Raw genomic sequence first — 20,113 nt, 5'->3', positions numbered from 1 at the left:
ACCTTGTCCTCAAGGTCCTGATCCTAAACCAAACATCTACCTGAGATTCAATTCAGTTCACCTATTCACGTGGTATTCACATAACGATGTCGAGAAACAATTCTAGACTATTTATTTTTCTGTGGCATATGTCAATGCTACAGTACAACATGTCAGACAGTAGTTCTCAGTGACGGTTTTGGCAATTCTACAGGCTACATTGTTTGCCCTACTGTTATACAAAAGAAAAATTTAAACTCATCAGATCAGATTTTCGTTTTGTTTGTTAGAAATCTTTACTAAATCTTCTTACAAGTCTTTAGTATTGCTCTTGCTACATTGAAAAAATAGAAAAATTACATTTGAATATTGAGCTGTGGATGTGGTATTGATAAAGAGCCTTGCTCTTGAGTGTTCATGGCCATGTTTCAATAGTCCTTAGCTGCGTACGCTCCAGATTCACATCAGCAATCAGAGAAGAAGATACGAAGCAAAGACGAAGACATCCAACAGTTTTCAGAGGCTCGCCAGCAAAAAGTCTAGGATTCTGCAGAGGTGATGGATGTCACCAGACTGTCCTCTCCCTGAGCTTCCTCCTCCGCTGCTGCTGCTGCGTCTGTGTCTGTTGCTACTTCCTGTTCGGTTGCCACTAAATAAGTGTCCGTGTCGGAGGCCTCGAAGGACTCGCCCCCCAGATCAGCCAGTTTGATGTAGCCCCTGCTGTTGGAGCGCTCCAGACGGGGGCAGCTGAAGCGCCTGGCTCTGTCGCCTTGACGGCACACAGACGCAGACAGGCTGCAGCGGCGTACAGACCTGGGCTGATCCGTAAGGGAGTTGAGCGAGATTTGTGACCCCATTGCTCTGGCAACAGGCGATGGAGGAAACAGCTGGGTCCACGGTGGCTGAGGCGGAGCCTGTGTCGCCCCCTGTTGGTTAGCTGTGTGCGCGGCTATGTCCTCGCGGCTCCGATGGGGCGGGGGGGAATCCGTCGTCGAGGCGTCGTCCTTGACGTCCGTCTCGTCAGTCGGGCTACCGCTGGTTTGTCCTTCCTCGCTAATGGTTCCAGCAGGAGCCTCGATGACGACCCCTTCCTCGGAGCGTCCCTCCGCCTCCGTTCTCTGAGACTCCTCCACCTCACAGTTGTTCAGTTTGATCACGGGGAGGGTGAAAGCGTTTACAGAGGAGGTGACGATGGAGGTGGTTTCCCACTGCCGGGGCTGCGGCGCCTGCTCGCTGCTATTGCTGTAGTCTTTGTAGATGCTGTAGACGGTGTCCGTAAAGGTCTGGACATCTCTGGACCAGCTCTGAGGCCTGCTGGCCAACGACGGGCGTCTGAACACGTCATCGCCGCCCACCTCGCCCTGCAAACCGAGGCCAGTGGAGGGCCAGGAGCTGCGAGTAAGCGTCCCGCTCGCAGGGAACTGGCCCGACTGGCCCTCGGCACTCCTCGACTGAGTGTAGTTCACCAAACCGTTTAGAGGCGAGTACTCCTTCGACCGTATGCTGTGTAGATCTATAACTGTGGAGTAGATGTCCCTCAGGTTGATGATTTTGGTTTTCTTGTCTCGGTTTTCATGGAGGACTGCATTGGCGCAGATGAAGAGGAAAATGCCGATTCCCATCACCAGCGGTCCAAAAACCTTCAGATTGTCTGAGTACAGGTAATTATTCAGGAATTCACACAGGAAGCCACAGTGAGGGGCGGGGGCGGGGTCGGGGGTGCTGCTGTTAGAATGGCTCTGGTTGAGTAAACCGGATTGTCCGGAGTGAGTCTTGTTATGGGTCAGGTTAGAGGGAACAGGCAGACTCTTGGAGTAGCTCATCCTGTTGGTTTGGTATCCTCCAGTTCTGCGGCGCTCCTGGTACTTTTGCTGGTTTTGGCTGGGCCAGTAGCCCAGTACCGCCATGGAAATCCCCACCATGAGAACTATAAGTCCCACGGCAGCCACAAAACCGGCCGGGGAGCACAGGTTGAGCTTCCCCTTCACCACCACCACATCGTTCTTCTTCTTTTTCTTGGATTTCCGCTTCCTTTTGTTTTCCGCCCGGTTTTTGGAGCGGAGGGAATCCTGGCGCCTGTTCATGCGCAGCAGGCCACCTGTGGCTATCATGGTGACGATTGGACCGCAGGCTTGTCACTCAACCTGGCGGGACACAAAATAAAAAAGACAGAGTATTAGTTTAATGATTTACATGACAAGAAAAGGGTTTCAGACATTTAGAGCCACGGAGTGAATTTGTTCATTTCACTGAGAGATTACTACGCATGTAATCCAGATGTACCATGTGCAAGGATCGTCAACCAGGCAAAGCTGGCAACTAACCCTGAGGGACCTCGAAGGCCGCAGGTTCACTCTGTGACAATTACTTACAAATTAGTTTGGTGATGAACACCACTAAAACATGATATAAACTGAAATGTTAAGGGATTTATGGTGTGAAGATCTAGTTATGATTCCTTCTGAGGCCCCTGAGAACCTATTTTCTCAGTCAGCTTCTTACAATCAGCGCTGGGGTCCAACGTGAACACAAATATTTCACATTAAGAACATTTTTGAGAGACTATTTACGTATTTCATTTTCTCTTTGCTCCTCTTACTCATTTGACATGAGAGGGATTAAACACAATGTCTCGTACTTCAGAGGATTTAGCAACATTTGAATCACAATCTGATGACAGTTAGTGGGTTGTTTGTCAACCACATCTGATGAAACAATACCCGCACAGACGTGAAGCAGTTTTTGAAGAGTTTAAACTCTCAACAACTCCTGTTTTCAAGTTGTTGTTTTTTTTTACTTTTTTTGGTCATGAATATTTCATGATATCGAGAAATACTTGAATATACCAGCGTGGGAATACTCGTTGGTTTCTGGGGCGAAATGGGTTGGAGGAAAAAGGGAAGGGGGGATCCAGGATCCACTAGCGAATCAATCCGGACCTGTATCTGAGATTATCTACAGGTAGAGTGTACACTGCTTCTTTGCACCAAAGGCAGTTGCAATATTAGTCATCAGATGGTCAGTAAACCAACAGATGAGATCCATCTGCTGATGCTGATGCTGAATCTATAAATACAATGATGTAACAGAAACAGAGACAGATACCCAACTTGACAGTGGAGAACAAGGAGTGCTATGTATCTATATTCAGCTGTGCCGGTGCGATATCAGCCTATGAAAATGTAATGTGTCCAGACAGGAGGCCAGTGGGCATGTTCTCTCCATCTCACTCTAGCTTCCATACACTCCATCCCTCTCTGCCTCTCCTCTCTCGCGCCAACACTCTCCATACCAACACTCTCCATACCAACACTCTCCATACCAACACTCTCCATACCAACACTCTCCCACCAACACTCTCCATACCAACACTCTCCATACCAACACACTCCCACCAACACTCTCCCACCAACACTCTCCATACCAACACTCTCCCACCAACACTCTCCCACTAACACTCTCCATACCAACACTCTCCCACCAACACTCTCCCACCAACACTCTCCATACCAACACTCTCCCACCAACACTCTCCCACTAACACTCTCCATACCAACACACTCCCACCAACACTCTCCCACCAACACTCTCCATACCAACACTCTCCATACCAACACTCTCCATACCAACACTCTCCATACCAACACACTCCCACCAACACTCTCCCACCAACACACTCCATACCAACACTCTCCATACCAACACTCTCCATACCAACACTCTCCATACCAACACTCTCCCACCAACACTCTCCATACCAACACTCTCCATACCAACACACTCCCACCAACACTCTCCCACCAACACTCTCCATACCAACACTCTCCCACCAACACTCTCCCACTAACACTCTCCATACCAACACACTCCCACCAACACTCTCCCACCAACACTCTCCATACCAACACTCTCCCACCAACACTCTCCCACCAACACTCTCCATACCAACACTCTCCCACCAACACTCTATCACCAACACTCTCTCACCAACACTCTCCCACCAACACACTCCCACCAACACTCTCCCACCAACACTCTCCATACCAACACTCTCCCACCAACACTCTCCCACCAACACTCTCCCACCAACACTCTCCATACCAACACTCTCCCACCAACACTCTATCACCAACACTCTCCCACCAACACTCTCCCACCAACACTCTCCCACCAACACTCTCCCACCAACACTCTCCATACCAACACTCTCCCACCAACACTCTCCCACCAACACTCTCCCACCAACACTCTCCATACCAACACTCTCCCACCAACACTCTCCCACCAACACTCTCCATACCAACACTCTCCTACCAACACTCTCCCACCAACACTCTCCATACCAACACTCTCCCACCAACACTCTATCACCAACACTCTCCCACCAACACTCTCCCACCAACACTCTCCATACCAACACTCTCCTACCAACACTCTCCCACCAACACTCTCCCACCAACACTCTCCATACCAACACTCTCCCACCAACACTCTATCACCAACACTCTCCCACCAACACTCTCCCACCAACACTCTCCATACCAACACTCTCCCACCAACACTCTCCCACCAACACTCTCCATACCAACACTCTCCCACCAACACTCTCCCACCAACACTCTCCCACCAACACTCTCCATACCAACACTCTCCTACCAACACTCTCCCACCAACACTCTCCCACCAACACTCTCCATACCAACACTCTCCCACCAACACTCTCCATACCAACACACTCCCACCAACACTCTCCCACCAACACTCTCCCACCAACACTCTCCCACCAACACTCTCCCACCAACACTCTCCATACCAACACTCTCCATACCAACACTCTCCCACCAACACTCTCCCACCAACACTCTCCCCTCCTCCTGCTTTCCACCCAAGTCCACTTCACCGTCAACCAAACGTTTCAAGATGACGGCGCCCTTCGCATATACAGCACCTCTCCAAGGGAAAATGTGAGCCGCTATAGCCATTTGTTTACACACCAACACTGTCTGTGCCACGTAAGATGTTTGCATTGGTTTTATGATTATGCAGCCCAATAAGTGGGAGCTTCGGTCCAAAGGGCAAGGAAGGCACAAACACTCATCATGATTCCAGACATCAGCTGATGAGTTCCAACCACATGTAGTGAATGATGATTGGAAGACAAGGCTGATTAATGAGACAGACTCTAGCATTCCCTCCTTGATTGTGCTGATAGCTAGGTATTTAATTTGACTAATCACGCCTAATTGTGTATGACTTAGGGCTGAGGTTCATGAATAACTTATTCCACAAATTCCTCGCAGAGAAGCAATTAAAAAGACGTTTTTAGAGGTTGCTCTGGGTGTTGCTCTCTCGGCCCTAGCAGTCCTTGACATCCCTTTATGATCCAAGTTATTACAGGCAGTTCCCACGTAACAGTAGAACACATTGGCTCTGCACCTGAGCCTCCGCAAACAACCCACTGCTACTCAGCTGCTGTTTATAGCGACTTTCTCACTATATCACATCCGACGAGCACTCAAATGCCTCCCGGGCGAGAGAGCACGTCAACCCGCACTAAAACTGATCGAGCGTGGGCGGACCCGTGCCTATGTTTGAACGGAGAAGGGCAGCAGTAACGTGGACCAGAAGTGGGTGTGGACAAGTCAGCCTGTGTCTCTGTCTGCGGTGCTGAACAGGAAGCTGCCAGCTGCTCGGTAAACGTCTCCCTGAAGAAGCTGCTCGTCTGGCAGGATGGAGGAGAGACGAGGCTCGCTGTTCGACGTTCGGTCCGTCCAAGCTGCGGGGGCGCCTATTTTCGCGCAATGTTGCATGAGTAATCGACTGTTGACATTACAGCGCATCTGTTTCCCTTCTGTTGGAAAAAAAAGCCCGTGCAGCAAAAATAGGAGGTGCTGTGGAGGTTGGAGGTTGCTCCTGAAAATGTCGCTCCCGCACAAAGCAGCATACTGTGTTTTTGGGGGCTCGCAAGGTGCAGACAAGATGACAAACATCCGCACCTCTTCCACGGCCTGGCGAAGCCCATGCTTTCATAACGGTAGAGCTACGTGTGTTCATAATTATACCTTTATTCAAACGCATGATGCCAGTCATTTAACTCATCACAAATCGGTATTTCATTGCAACATCAGAGCCGTTAAAAAAAAAGTTTAACTGGATAAATAGATCCGCCTTTGAAATATTGCTCGTTCCACCACCTTTTTTTTTGACTTTATGTCTCTCGCATATTTGACAGATGTAGCCAAATATCTAAGACAGACCGACATATCTCCATAAACTGCAACAAAATCATGATTTTAATCGCACGGATAAAACTGGATAGAGGGCGCATTGTTTCAAGTCCAACGCCTCCCTGGCATCAAAACTCTTGTCCGTCGATTTATTCGAGATACAAAAATAACGCTCCCCAACTAAACCCGTTCTGTTACACAATTATTAGACTTCCTAAACCCTGCAATACAGCCTGTTTAGCAGTCAATGTGGAATCAGACGCACGGATATTCAGTTGGGGTTTTAAGACGCAGGAGGTACAACAACATAAATGAAATCATAAAACATCGAGTCTCTTACCAGAAATTGTGGCTCGACAACCAAGCATCTTCAAAGGCGCACTCCTCGTTCAGCTGTGCATGTCGTGGTGCGCCACTTTGGTGCCGAGTGTGGAAGAGTGGTCTCCAGTTGGACGCAGACTCACAATAGACCGGCAGGGGCGGGCCAACTGCATTTCCATTGGTGGTGATTATTGGGCAACGTGAAAAAAGGAGGGCTGCTGAGGACATTTATCATACTGTGCGTTATGCTGTTAACCCTTTCACGTCTTTTTTTCTTCTTTCTAGATTGTCTGCATGTTTGGACACAAAATCACCAGTAACCTGCTGAATGAAAGTTGTACAGCAATCGAGTATTATACGAATGCCGCTTGCATTTTTGCCAGTCTATAATTGTTGTATGATCTCAGAATTTGTATGGCAGCAATAATAGAGTGCATGCACTGCATGTGCATGTCTCTGAGAATTATCGGGGGAAAATACAATGCATCAATAAATAACTGTGTTATGAGTTTCAAACTGCACATACAGTGCAGGTGAGGTCAGAGAAAGGCAAATTCAAAAACACCAAATCCATCATCTCTAACAGCATGTGCCTTCTTCTCCCATACCTTTCTCCCTTGGGTTGCATTGCTGTAATTGCTTGTGTGCTGCGTCCCAATGTTTAACAAAATGAAATCTGACAGAGTCCAGATGTGTCTCAGTGTTGTGAGACAGGAGACAGAGGCAGCAGCTACACACATGGCAGGAGGGGGAGCAGGAATTACAAAAGCTCGCTGATGCTCCAGAGAGTTGACTGCGAAATTATGACCCAGAAATGTGCCTTGTTTATGGCATAAATTAGAGGAAAGGAACAGAGAAAACTAAAGTGTGCATGCCGCAGTTGGGAGTCAAAGTATACACGGACATGGGGAATAATCCGGGGGTTTTAAAGAGCTGTCTTTAATCCGTGGCGTTAAACCAGTGTTGGTCTGGAGGTCTGGAGCAGCTTTTAGTAAAGCTCTAAGCTTGTGCAGTATAGGAAGGGTCTGACACACAACCGATGCTTCTGAGCTTCTGACAGGGAAACTCTGTTACTGCGAACACATACTCCAAAATATGTTGTTGGAAGATATCCAGGAGAGAAAGACAGCAGCGATTATTACAAAACTATTGGCTAAAATTTGTTAACAGCCTGTAGAAATAATATGATTCAAAATACTCAACTGAATATCGGTCAAGTGGTTGCACAGGTGGAAGCCTCACCAGCCTTTCCCAACTGTCCTTGTACCCTCATCTCACTCATTTAGCTGCGGATAAGAAGCTGTATCATTTTATATTACACTTTTTTAAAGTGTTACATATATATCTGGAAATGAACTCAGTTTTAAATGCAGAATCCAACCACAACCATACAAGTCGACACCCATAGTCACATCATCTGCACATCAACCCCCCCCCCCCTCCATCTCATATTCTTGATTCCAATCACTTAATCAGTTTGACAGCACACTCACATGGCACATTTTGCTCTGTATTTCAAACAAAGTCTGATTCCACGTTGCCAGCCACAAAACGAGGTCTTGGATTCACTGCGAGCTCCCTTAAATGGATCTGTGGGTCTTTGTTGACAGTGGCTAATGTGCTCTGTGCCAAAGACGTGCCGGCACCTGTCCTGTTTAATTAATTGAATACATAAAAGAGGAAGAAAAAAAGGTTTAATTCATTAGTATTTCAACAATGGAGTAAGAACTAAGTTATTGGCAAAAGGCAGCATTTTTTAAATATTCACGTTATTGCCATCTCATTGTTATGTGTATAGTTTCCGTGACCTGCAGGTGAAAGATTGCAGACTCTTGCAGAAGCGGCAGGAGATTAGCATTCATTTCTGCAGACTTTCCAACTTGCCGTAATGACTTTACCCTCACATACTTAATCATTTATTATCGAGACCTCCCCAGGTATTAAACTCACCTCAGGTATGGTGATGAAGTGGGCATTCTCAGTCGTAGAAAGAGAAAGAAAGGCAATTTGAAAAAGTGAATAGACAGGTGAGAGAGAGAGCGGGATCAAAACTCTCAGCTTTTTGTTATGTCACACACTCCTAACACTGGGTCTTTCATATTTGGGAGGCGCATTGCATCCACAAGGCAGCAGGAATACAATAATTCAATTTGATTCTCAGTGATAATCTGTCACGGTTATTTAAGACACCTCTCTCCAGTCCTGTCCGCCTTGAATGATGTGTCATATAGTTTGGCTTCGACACCATTTTCTTGCCTCACACATCAGGCTCCCAGGGGACGGTGCACCATGGTAGGGCTCACAAATACTGTATCGGAAATAGCTCCAGTGAATCTCCTCCTGAAATGTAACCGGCTTTGTTATGGTTTGTATCTGCACAGCCAGAGCACAGAAGGCGGCCTTCACTTCGCCCTCTGGCTTCCTTTACTTGTCAGACACTCTTTCTATGTGCAATATGCTGGATAACAGCTAAAACATATACATATATATATATCTGAAGCAGCATCAGGAGCTGCAGGGGGTTCATTTAATTTCTTCAGCTTGGGCTGTACTGGCTAATTGGGGATGTGGAAACTTGAGATATGGACTCAGTGAGAGATCAACTACCTGCGGGAAACTTTTTCATCATTACGTCATTTGCTGCAGGAGTCAGTGGGAGAGATAAAAAGCTGTGCTCCCTTCTGAGGCCTTAGAAATAAAGACACAGCAGCTGAGAGCTTTTACAGATTTGGGGGAGATGATGGGCCATCAATTAAACTGGAAACAACCACTCTGAGTAATTGAGGAGTGAAAAATCTGCCTTCTGTCTGATTAGATGTGCAATCAGTGTCTCTCAAAACGTTACGACTACTGCCCTGTCTGTAGCAAGTAAGGCACCAATTGGGGCCCTGAATCTTGAACAAGAAGTCACAAATATATAGATTAATTTACAAAGTAAGCTAATACATTTCCTTAACAGTTGGGCATTGTAGAAAATGCCACTCAAACAGCAATAACTTGTATGTTGACAAGGGACTATTTTCAGCTGAAGAACACATTTGGTGCTCTAGATAGCATTTTATTAACAATGGGGCTCTATAGCACAGAAGATTACGATACGTATATCAGGCTCAGGATACACACGCACACACACACACACATAACTTGTGAGTGGGATAAGTTTATTGCTGGTTTTATTCTTTTCATGGAAATTGTTGACATAAAGAAAACATATGATATGGCCACACTTGTCCTTTAAGTATAAAACCCATTTGTTATACCTGATCTATTTTATAACCTGGAATATCCGTTAGAACTCCATGAATTCCCCAAAGGATCACACAATCAAACTCCAGCATCCTCCTCATAAATCACAACAGACGTTCAGTGCACAAAACAGGGTCAGGAAGAAATAACAGTGAATAAAGTATTCTTCTTCACTAAACCAGATTGCTATGAATAATGATTTAACGCACACACATCAAACTGTTGACCTTTAGTTTTGGGCTGAAGCTGCACCGTGTTCATTATCTAGCACAATGGCAACTCAAACAGTGGAATGGAGGACCTCCTCATAAATCACACCAGTTTCACAGTTTCTGCACCATTGTGTGCTCAGGTACTGTATAGGGAGAAGACCTAATTTTGATAAATGGCCATTACGCTCAATATGCAGCGTCAAGTTGTGGCTAATGATATGCGTGACTACACACCGACTGATACAGGTCACGGAGACATATGGTGCATTTCTGGACCATCCGTTTCTGTGTTCGGCAGCCAGGCGTCTCTGACCTCACGCGGAGCGCTGGAAGTGGAACGAGACACCCAGTTGCATGCGGGCACATGAACCAGTGGTTGGGTTTCCAAGGAGAAAGGATCAGGAGAGGGAGTGCAAAGCAGCTGGTGAACACTTGCTCCCAGCAGGTAGCCGGTTCCCACTGGTGACCTTGTTTCATTTCCACCGTATAAATGGCTGATGAATGGGCAACCAAGGACCTGAACAGGAATAGAGGCCAGCATTAGCTCGCGTATTATCTGCTGGTAACACTAATGAGAATTTATGGGTAAAATGTGGAGAACGTTATGGAGGATTGCCCTACATAGAGAACTCGGACATCTCTTCTAAGACTGGAGTTGTGCTGAAGTTTGCCAAAAAAAGTTTAAACTTTCTATATTTCCACCACTTAGATGCTTATGAAGAGGATCATAAACAGCAATGAGCAGAGTGTGCATTATCTCAAGAAAGGACAGTCATTACAATCCTCAACATCAAAAGCTCTGTTACTCCTAAACTGCAGGATCATGAATCCTGTAGGCTACAAAGAAGCTGTTTTTGCAGCGAGGCCGTTGCGCAATCAGAGCTAATTCTCGGGGTTTTGTAAGATGCAAGCTTCACGGGATCTCAAGAAAGCCTTCTTTGATCTCCCATCCTTGATAATATAGGTCATCTCTTCAGGGAGAAACAACAAAGACCAAATGAGGCGGAAAATACCACTGAAGCCACCTCGCTGGAGCAAGAAGCCATCCCTCCAATGCAGCTTCACCGACCACAACTATTTTCAGGGTCTTGATCTTTGGCATTTTAACACAACTGCCCATCAGACTGTGTGCTGACAAGAGAAAAAAGCAGTTTTTGTTATAATGTGAAATATTGCATCTGTCATCGCCTACTCTGCTGCCTGTATGTGGAGCTCAGACCGGGTCTCCATGGCAACCGTTTTATAATGCCTCGCGAAACACCTGAGAAGAGATTTCCTTTTTATCTGGGCTGGAGGGCTGGAGGGCTGACAGAGAGGCACCGAAGAATCAAATGAGAGGGCAGAAGTGACAGCTGAAGGGTTTGCACGTGCCCCGTCAAAAAGGCGACGTTCAGAATGGCAAAGGATACGAGAAATAAAGAAAAGAGCTCGCCCCGCGAGACCAGAGGAAATAGGATGACATAAGCTATTGTCAGTTTTTATAGCACTCCAGATAAAACCTGTTTTGGTTGCAGATTCAGAGATTCTATACTTCGAAAAAGATACCGTCACTGCATGTGATTCACCGAGACATTCTGGCGCTGACATTCAGTGTGCATGAGCGTGGTCTCCGGGCCCTGGAGGACGGGTCCAGTCATGTGGAATTCAGCAGGCGTGAGCGTGATGGGAGGGAGGCATACTGCCAGCTGGGTCTTCTGCAGGGGTGAGCCAGAGCCCATGCCAGGAGCTGACAGGACCAGAGCTCGGGCCTCACCCATGCATGCTAATCAGCACCGTCGTCAGAGGAGCCGGGGTCGAGGGCATCTGCAGGGGTTCATTGCCATGGATACAGCAGCAGTCACATGATATTACCTGAGCAGGTAAACCGAGCGGAAGGAATGTTGCGTCTTGACATCGGCTGTATGACCTTCAGTTACGTCAGCGCTTCTCAGAACAGTCAAAGGCTGCAGGGTGAGGAAGCAAAAAAGATTGACAATTGTTTGGTATTTTCTTAGTAGCTAAAGCATTCACGATTAATGACGGTATACACAACTGGATATCTTTTCCATTCTTCACCCAAAACAAGACCGCTGGGTCTGAAATAAAAGAGTAAAACAAGAACACAGAGTCTTCCGAATATGCAGGCTGTGACAAAATAAGTCGTTCATCATTTCAGCACAATCCTGTGAGTGAGCAAATGTTGCCAGTTTATCTTTTCCACAGCGCCACGCCTATTTCTATTTTCAGTTGTGTGGCACTCAACTTTGTGGTTTTGGAGACTATAGGCGGTTTGATGGGAGACCAACAAGAGTGCTCCCCTGAGTGGATACGTTCTTTAATCATATTGAAAGGCTCCACTGAGTGTGTGACACAAAGACATCAGTCAATGATAGATGGATGTGACTGCTTGGAGTATTATTTTTGACTTTGGAGAGTCAAATATGCTGTAAAATTTGATGACATGGGTTCTCTCCAAAACTGATTTGCTTATTCATCGAACAATACAGTCATTTTTTCCCAATGCATATATTTAGCACATTAATCACTTATCTCCATCACAACATTTCCCAGTTGTGTAGCAACTGGCTGAACACGTATTTCCAATCAAAAGAGTTTCATCTCGTGGTCGACCTAACACAACCACTTTTGACTGCTTTTATCTGGGCATCTTTGAGGTCATTCATCTTTTTATATGCTAATGTTTTAATCAGCATTTTCCAATGAATTAAGGCTCGGTGGGGCGCAGACTCATTTGTGTTATCGGCAAATTAACCTTTACTGACGGAAGGACAGTTGAAAATCGTAGCTGTCGGAGTGTATTCAGAAGGTAGTCCGTAGTCTTTCCTCTGCGAACTGAATGACATGAGCTGAGTAACGACCTGTCAGTGGTATTCTGAAGATAAAAGTCTGCCGCAGGTGATAGCTTTCCACATATTGGATCATTGACCTACATTCAGACATGTATTAACCACAAACAAGCAATAAAATGAAACAAATTAACCATGAACGGTATGATTGTGAGCTCACTTCAACACACTGGCAGCATTATTGAGAAGAAATAAATGATTGTTATTGTCATATGTCTTCGGGATCAGGGAGAGGTCTTATTTAAACACAACCTGTTTTTGTCATCGACCTTCTGTATTGAAAGGACACATAAAAAAGAAGATGGCGGTTCGGAAGAGACACAAAGTAAAGTTTCATCAAAGAGCAAGAAGGAGAAACTCATAGAGGGCATTGGAAGCAAAGAACATCAAAAGGAAGGAATGTTTTCAGTCTATTTTTTAACAATGTTGAAACCACATGAATTGATTTTTAGCCAAGGTGGGGCGGCTGTGAACACAACTCTGACATATTATCATCTGATAAAGCTGATATGGCGAACGTTGTAGCAAACAGTTGCCTATTGTATCATGCAGATCCAGAGAATTATTATTAGCATCTGTTTGGTGTTGTGATTCTGGCCAACTGGACCTGCGTCCATGCATTCACTCTTTCTCTCGCTCCGTTATTGGTCTGCAGGGAAATATCTGGCTCTTTAGCTGCTAAATCCTCCGCCATGTTGACCAGCTAGTTGCCAACCGCGTCTGTCTGCTGTTTGGTGCTTGGCCATTAGCGTTACATACAGCGGCTTCTTATCAGAGCTCTTGTTGAAATGTGGAGAGCGGTAAGAGTGAACTCAAACAGCTTTGGGCCGCAAAACCAAAACAATATCCCCAGAGAGGAGGAACTGAAATTGTTCACAACAGTGATAACATGTACATTAACACTGAATGAGTTTTATTGGGCTTAAAGTTACATGTGTATCGTTAGTCTTTAAGAACCAAACCTATGGAGCCGATAAATGGACTGCATTATACAGCGCTCTAGCCTCAGCGACCACTCAAAACGCTTTACAAAGCATTTACACATTCACACACACATTCATACACTGGTGGCAGAGGCTGCCGTATAAGTTGGCGCCTGCTCATCGCCGGTAGCAATACACATTCACATGCGCACTCACAGCAATTTGGAGTACAGTATCTTGCCCAAGGACACTTCTAGATGTAGACTGGAGAGGCCGGGGATGAACCACCGACCTTCCAATCATTGGACGACCGCTCTACCTCCTAAAGTGTAACAGATGTAAATGATCGCACAGCCTGACACAATCCCCACTGCCAGAAATCCTCCTTACATAATGAGCGCGGTCAGCAGAACATGTGAGTAAAAGCACTCAGACATGCTGTACACTCTACTGTTATCACCTTCTGCTGCTCGGGAGAGCGCGAGTGAGAGACATAAATATGGAGTGTGGAGTCGGTGGAAATACAACAACAAAGCAGGCTGTACACTGGCCTGAGACCAAACGTGCCAGTGAGAGTGCCTACTCATCACTTTCCTCTGAAACACACTTAGAGCAGTGGAGTGTGGAAGGACAAAGACTGATGGGCTCTTTTGTTTTAACTTCATTATCGACACAGACAGTTGCTTATGTGCTCTGACTTTGCTTTACGTTAATGCGCACAGCGCCCTTGTTGTGCATCGTCAACTCTTCGCCACATAAATAGCTCTTCTGTTTACATAAATCAGTGAAGAGGAAGTTCACAGCCGTCCAGCATCTAACTTCGCTGTTAAGTTTCACTCGAACTGCTCTCATGGCATTGTTTTCAGTCGCAGCAGGCAGCTATTTTTTGTGTGAAAAAGCTCTAAACACCCACAGTAACCTACCTGCTCAGCACCAAATGACAGACAGACACAGTCAGCAGCCAGCTGGGGAACATAGTGGAGCCGTTGGTGGCTAAAGAGCCAGATATTTAGTGCGGAATTAAAAGAATTCAGATTTAATGTACACAAATAATGTTGCACTGGATGTGTAAATCAGCAACAGTTTGATGAAAAAGTTCACCATATCAGTTTTTCCTGTTCCAATGCGGGGCTCCTGGGACAGAGGATGTTGCATGTTGTACAGATTGTAAAGCTTTCTGAGGCAAATTTGTGATTTAAATTGAGTTGAAAAAATTGAATATCACCTTAAAAGGTGTGATATGTTCAATTATTGCAGGTTTGAGGAGTAGGCCTCTGCCGGTTATCAGTCATACCATTTCATTTAGTTTTGTATTAGTTTGTAAAGTCTTTGGTGTGTATCTTATCATGTAACTTTCTTCATTCTTAAGTTTTTGCAGTTATTTAGAAAACTCTAAAACTTTGAAAAGGTTTTCTATTCCTCACTGAAATATATCATCGTTTCTGCAGCATTGTCACGATCACACTGAAGATCACGGGGAATGTCTGACACAAAGTAATCCAAAACAGCTTGAACCGTTTAAGGCACGGCGAGGGACTGCAATGTTTCACAGGGATCTTTGTTCGGCTCAACTCGACAGCATCACTCACATCCTGCAGAGCTTTCAGCTGCAAATTTATGGAGCGATTGCATTCCTTTTTACAATTAACCTCAGCGATGCAACATATGAAATTAGCTGCGACTGAAATTAAATCACTGTGTTGTTCCATTAATAAGTGAGCTCACTCCGTCAACAACCAAGAGTTTTAAAGATCTGCACATTCAAACGATGCACAATTGTTACATTGCCGTGTGACAAGAGAAGTGTTATTACAACCATATTGCACCTTTGACACAAGGCTGGACAGATCAATCCGTTCATACCGTCAGGAGCTAAATCTGACCCTGACATCAGCGTCAACATTTTCCACTTATATGTCAGTGCTGCTAGTGTAGCTTCATCTACTTGTTCTCAGCTGAAGGCGAGTGACAGATATGTGTCTAAGGCAGGGGTCTAAGGCAAAAAAAATATTTTTAAATTCGACTAATAATAATAAAAATATCCCCATCGTCAAAATTATGAGATAGAAAGTAGAAGTTATTAGATAGAAAGTCATAACTATGATAGATTATAATTCTGAGATAGAAAGTCAAAAAGATGAGATTGAAAGTCAAAAAGATGAGATAGACAGTCAGAATTATGAGATTGAAAGTCTAAATTATGAGATTGAAAGTCAAAATTATGAGATTGAAAGTCAAAATTATGAGATTGACAGTCAGAATTATGAGATTGAAAGTCAAAAAGATGAGATTGAAAGTCAAAATTATGAGATTGAAAGTCAAAATGATGAGATACTTAAACTTAGAATACTTACAAGCAGCTCTTTGACTGGTTACTGTACATTTAACATGGAAATGTATTGTGAGTACATTGAAGACTACTTTAAACTGTGAATGCAGAGAGTTATTTAACAATATGTTACGAGTAGTGTGAGGGCCAGAACTGCCCCACCGTGAGAGCGAGCCTGTACGCACGCGGTGCTGCAATCTTCAGCAGCGCCGCAGCGCAAAAACGTTACCGAAACTGGTTTACAATTGAAAGGAATTTAATCCTACTGATGCAAATACAATTATACAGTGAAGTACACGACTTCTATGGAATATTAACTTATTTAACCCGGTGCAAAAAACTCTTCCCAGCTCCTCAGGAGACACACCCGTCCCCTGGAAACTTAATGCTCAAAAAGAGAAAAAGTCTTGATTACGTCCCTCCCTCATACAGTTCGAAGCCCCTCCCCTTTTGTCCATCACAATTCCTATTGGCTAACTCCCAGGTCCCAGGTGCCCCCTGTAATCGCCTGTCTAAAAGACTCTCTGTCCCTTCGTTCTTAATACATTCAATGACTGTCTGTTATGGCTTAACCCTTCTATGATAAACATTCTATATAAAAGATAAGACTTTGCACCTTTTGGCAAAAGCTTCATGTCTCAAATTCTACTTCTAGCTACTAATCCTAAAACACCTTTATGCTTATCTTAATTATGCATTTCCAAAACACTTATGATTATGACTAATTATGAATTCTTAAATATGAATCATTAAACACTTTTATTATAACTTCTAAACACACAGTTCTACACTCAAATTTCTTACAGTAGTTACATTTACAACCGGCCCTCTGTGGGCGACCATGACGCTGATGTGGCCCGGAGTGAAAATGAGTTTGAGACCCCTGCTCTAAGGGCTTAAACAGCTCCTTTCAGAGGGAGGAGTTCCTGAAGGCAATTCCCACTGAAGGGCAGACAAATGTAACACCAGATGTTGCTTCCTCACATCTGCAAAGACATGCTTCAAGACAGAGTGGCCAAGGACCTCCCCGCACAGCCTGACATAATAAGATGGATTGCTCACACATAGGTTTGGTAGTAGGATGTGCAGAATGAAGCCCTGCCGGTCCTAATGATGGACGGATGCGCACGAGGGTTGAGAACGGATGGAATGCGGGGAAAGCGTAGAGCAGCTTTCTCCACCATGGAAAGAATCCCTCCAGGGGTCTAAAGACGTGCGGAGGCTGAAACAAGGGTCTTGGGCCGTTCTCTTCTCTTGAGGGACTGGAAGGTTTTGCTTTCTATGTCAGATGTTGACTGTGGGTAAACACAGCTTCATTTGTGGGCAATCCTCGAAGATTATTTGTCCATCTAAAATGGAAACTAATTGAAATTTGGTGTTTGAAAAAAAAGAAATTGCACTTAAACAAATAGGCAACTCAACTGTACTGCTCTACTTGAGAGAAAAACATTGTAGTACTAGATTTAACTGACAGAGAAATGTCCCTGGTAACATTGCAGATTCAGATTTTACTCATAAAATATAATAATTAATATAATGCATTATTATTCATGAGATAATCCAGCATCATATTCGAATTGAAAGTCAGAAACACCGGTGAAAAAATGACTACAGGCGTATTAGTTGCTTGTTTTGACAAACCACTGTGATCATATAGTAGAGCGTGGATTTAATTAGCAGTCTAACTCATGGGGTTAAAAACACAGTCACAGCAATGAAATACACTGATTTGATTCAGCCTCCAGTTGACTTTCTGCTCATGTAGAAGAGCCCGGTTATAACGCTGTGTGTCATCAAGCCGCAACACGAAGTGAAGTGCAGTGCATGTGGACGACATGGACTCAGCCTCAAGCTCCGAGTGCTTTTCCCTCGTTTATTCTAAGTTTGTGTCACAATTAATATCAACAGACAAATGTGTTGGTATATCAGTCGACTAGCGGACGGAAAGACACATCACTATGCGTTTTCTTTAGCCGATTTTCTGCAAATTTGGGTATAATTTGAAAATCTGACTGGCAAGTTGCCACAAGGAATTTTCCATCTTCTTAACGTTTGTGGGGAACAGGTCTCAACTGCTGAGCATTGGTCTTCCCCTCCATGTTAAGTCTGCAGAACCAGAGATAGGAGCCTTAACGCAGAGACGTTCTTGCCATGAGCAACAAAGGGAGAGAGGCACCCTTTAATAAACACAAAGGTTACACTCCTGCGGTGTGAGAGAAGTCCAATGCTGCCCAGTTCTACAAATCTACATGGAGTCTTCTTCCTCCTCAGAGAGTGCAGGGCAGCAGCAGCAGTGTCGGTCTGGGAAACGATTCAAGGAGCCGAACATGAGTCATGCTCAACCTCCTCTTTGTCCTCACAGTGAGGTTTCCAAATGGTGGGAGCGATGGGTGTAATCCCAGCACTGCCATCATCTCGCTACAGGCAAAGCCCGACACATGAGGCTCTGGCAGTGAAGATCCACAGCCGAGAACAGTCTCCGTAGGGTTGCATATAGGGTCATCCTGATTGGCTAGATATATATATATATATATATATATATATATATACATATATATATATATATATATATACTCTCAGAGCAATGAGACAAGCACTTGCAAAACACAACAACCTTCATCTCAAAGTGAACAGGTTACATAATGTACCTTGAATGTCACAAATTAAAAGTATTTTCTCTTCGAGGCTACCATGAGAAAAGCTCTGTAATTTTACGTTGTTGCTCATCCTCCAGTTTATTTTCATGTTTTAAACATAAATATGTGCAAATTGCAAAAAAAAAAGAACAAACATGATAGCCATGCGGGTAGTTTAGGTTTTATTTGTCGAAGTTTTTTTTAAAGATTTTTGTATTTTTGCCTCCAACCCAATTGACAGACGGGACTGGAACCTCTTTTGTGGTGCTCAAAGGAGGGAAAAATGACAAATACAAAATGAAACATCTACATTCTTTCCAAAAACAGCACTTTCTTTCTGCAGTGGACGGTAATTCCGATGTAAACTGGTCACATCTCTATTTAAGGGTGAACTGGCCTGGGTCTCTGATTTCCTTGTCGCTTTCACACATCATCACTGCAAATGTAGCACGACTGCACACAACCACTCATTCTAATACAAAGTGAGACAGCTGGAGGGTCCACTCCAGGTTGCCTTGTCATGCATGTCTCCCCCAACATACAACGTCTCCATGTCCCACCTAATTAGCCCCCGATGATCAACGCAGCCCGGCTAAGCCCAGCACCGCTCTAGATCTCAATAAAGATACGCATATCTTGGCATCCACCTTCTACCCCTTTGGCTCCCTTTGTCTGCTCGCCGTGTTGCCACCGCCGAACACAAGCGAGCACGGCTCAATACAATGCGTTGGAAGATAAAGGGACTGACTCCCCGCCATGCCACATCTATCCGGAACGCTATTACGGTGCCATGGCAACAGATATGCAGGCCTCAGCACCGCTGGTTCACTCATCTCCTCCACGAGACTGACTGGCAGGAAAGCTCTACGGGGCTGCTATGGCAACAGACTGATCATATGTAGAGAGGGGGACTGTTGGCTGGTAACATGGGGGGGCCAAGTTGTCAGCCCCCCCCCGCGCCCGAGTTGCAGGAAATTATATCGACTTTGATGAGGACTTGACCTCGGGCAGATTCCCAACAATATTTTGCATCTCGAGGATTTTTCACATGATGGACATAGATGTTCTGACACCAGCATCTGTGTGTGTGTGTGGGTGTGCGTACATTTTTGCTTGTTGGACCCATTTAAAAAAAAGGCTGAAAGTGATGCAATAATCCAGCCATACACCAAACTAGGCTATCCACTTGTGGGTTGACACTAAGCTTGCAACTTCTAAAATATGTAGCTTCAAACCACTGAAATATGTATGCCACATCTGTGGCCGGGAGGACTGTTTCTCCAGCCTTTTCACATGCAGCCCCTAAGCAAGAGTACGACAGCACCAGCAAACTCAGAGGGATGACAATGCAATCACGTCAAACTGTCGGGGGGGGGGGGGTAGGAACAATGTCA

At 45.0% G+C, this 20,113-nt stretch overlaps 1 protein-coding gene across 1 annotated transcript; it reads right to left on the bottom strand.

Moving 5' to 3' along the window:
• tmem200cb (transmembrane protein 200C-b) lies at nucleotides 1-6,634 on the bottom strand. The gene is made up of 2 exons (XM_079284300.1): nucleotides 6,547-6,634; nucleotides 1-2,123 (listed from the first exon to the last, which is right to left on the bottom strand). Exon 2 carries the CDS (start codon nucleotides 2,088-2,090, stop codon nucleotides 519-521), a length of 1,572 nt encoding a protein of 523 aa, XP_079140426.1. The 5' UTR covers nucleotides 2,091-2,123; nucleotides 6,547-6,634; the 3' UTR covers nucleotides 1-518.
• Nucleotides 6,635-20,113: the final 13,479 nt, after the last annotated feature.

Source organism: Melanostigma gelatinosum, assembly GCF_949748355.1.
Source record: "Melanostigma gelatinosum genome assembly, chromosome: 15".
Taxonomy (NCBI): domain Eukaryota; kingdom Metazoa; phylum Chordata; class Actinopteri; order Perciformes; family Zoarcidae; genus Melanostigma; species Melanostigma gelatinosum.
The sequence above is the reverse complement of the archived record's forward strand: the minus strand, read 5'-3'. Positions and strand labels throughout refer to the sequence as shown.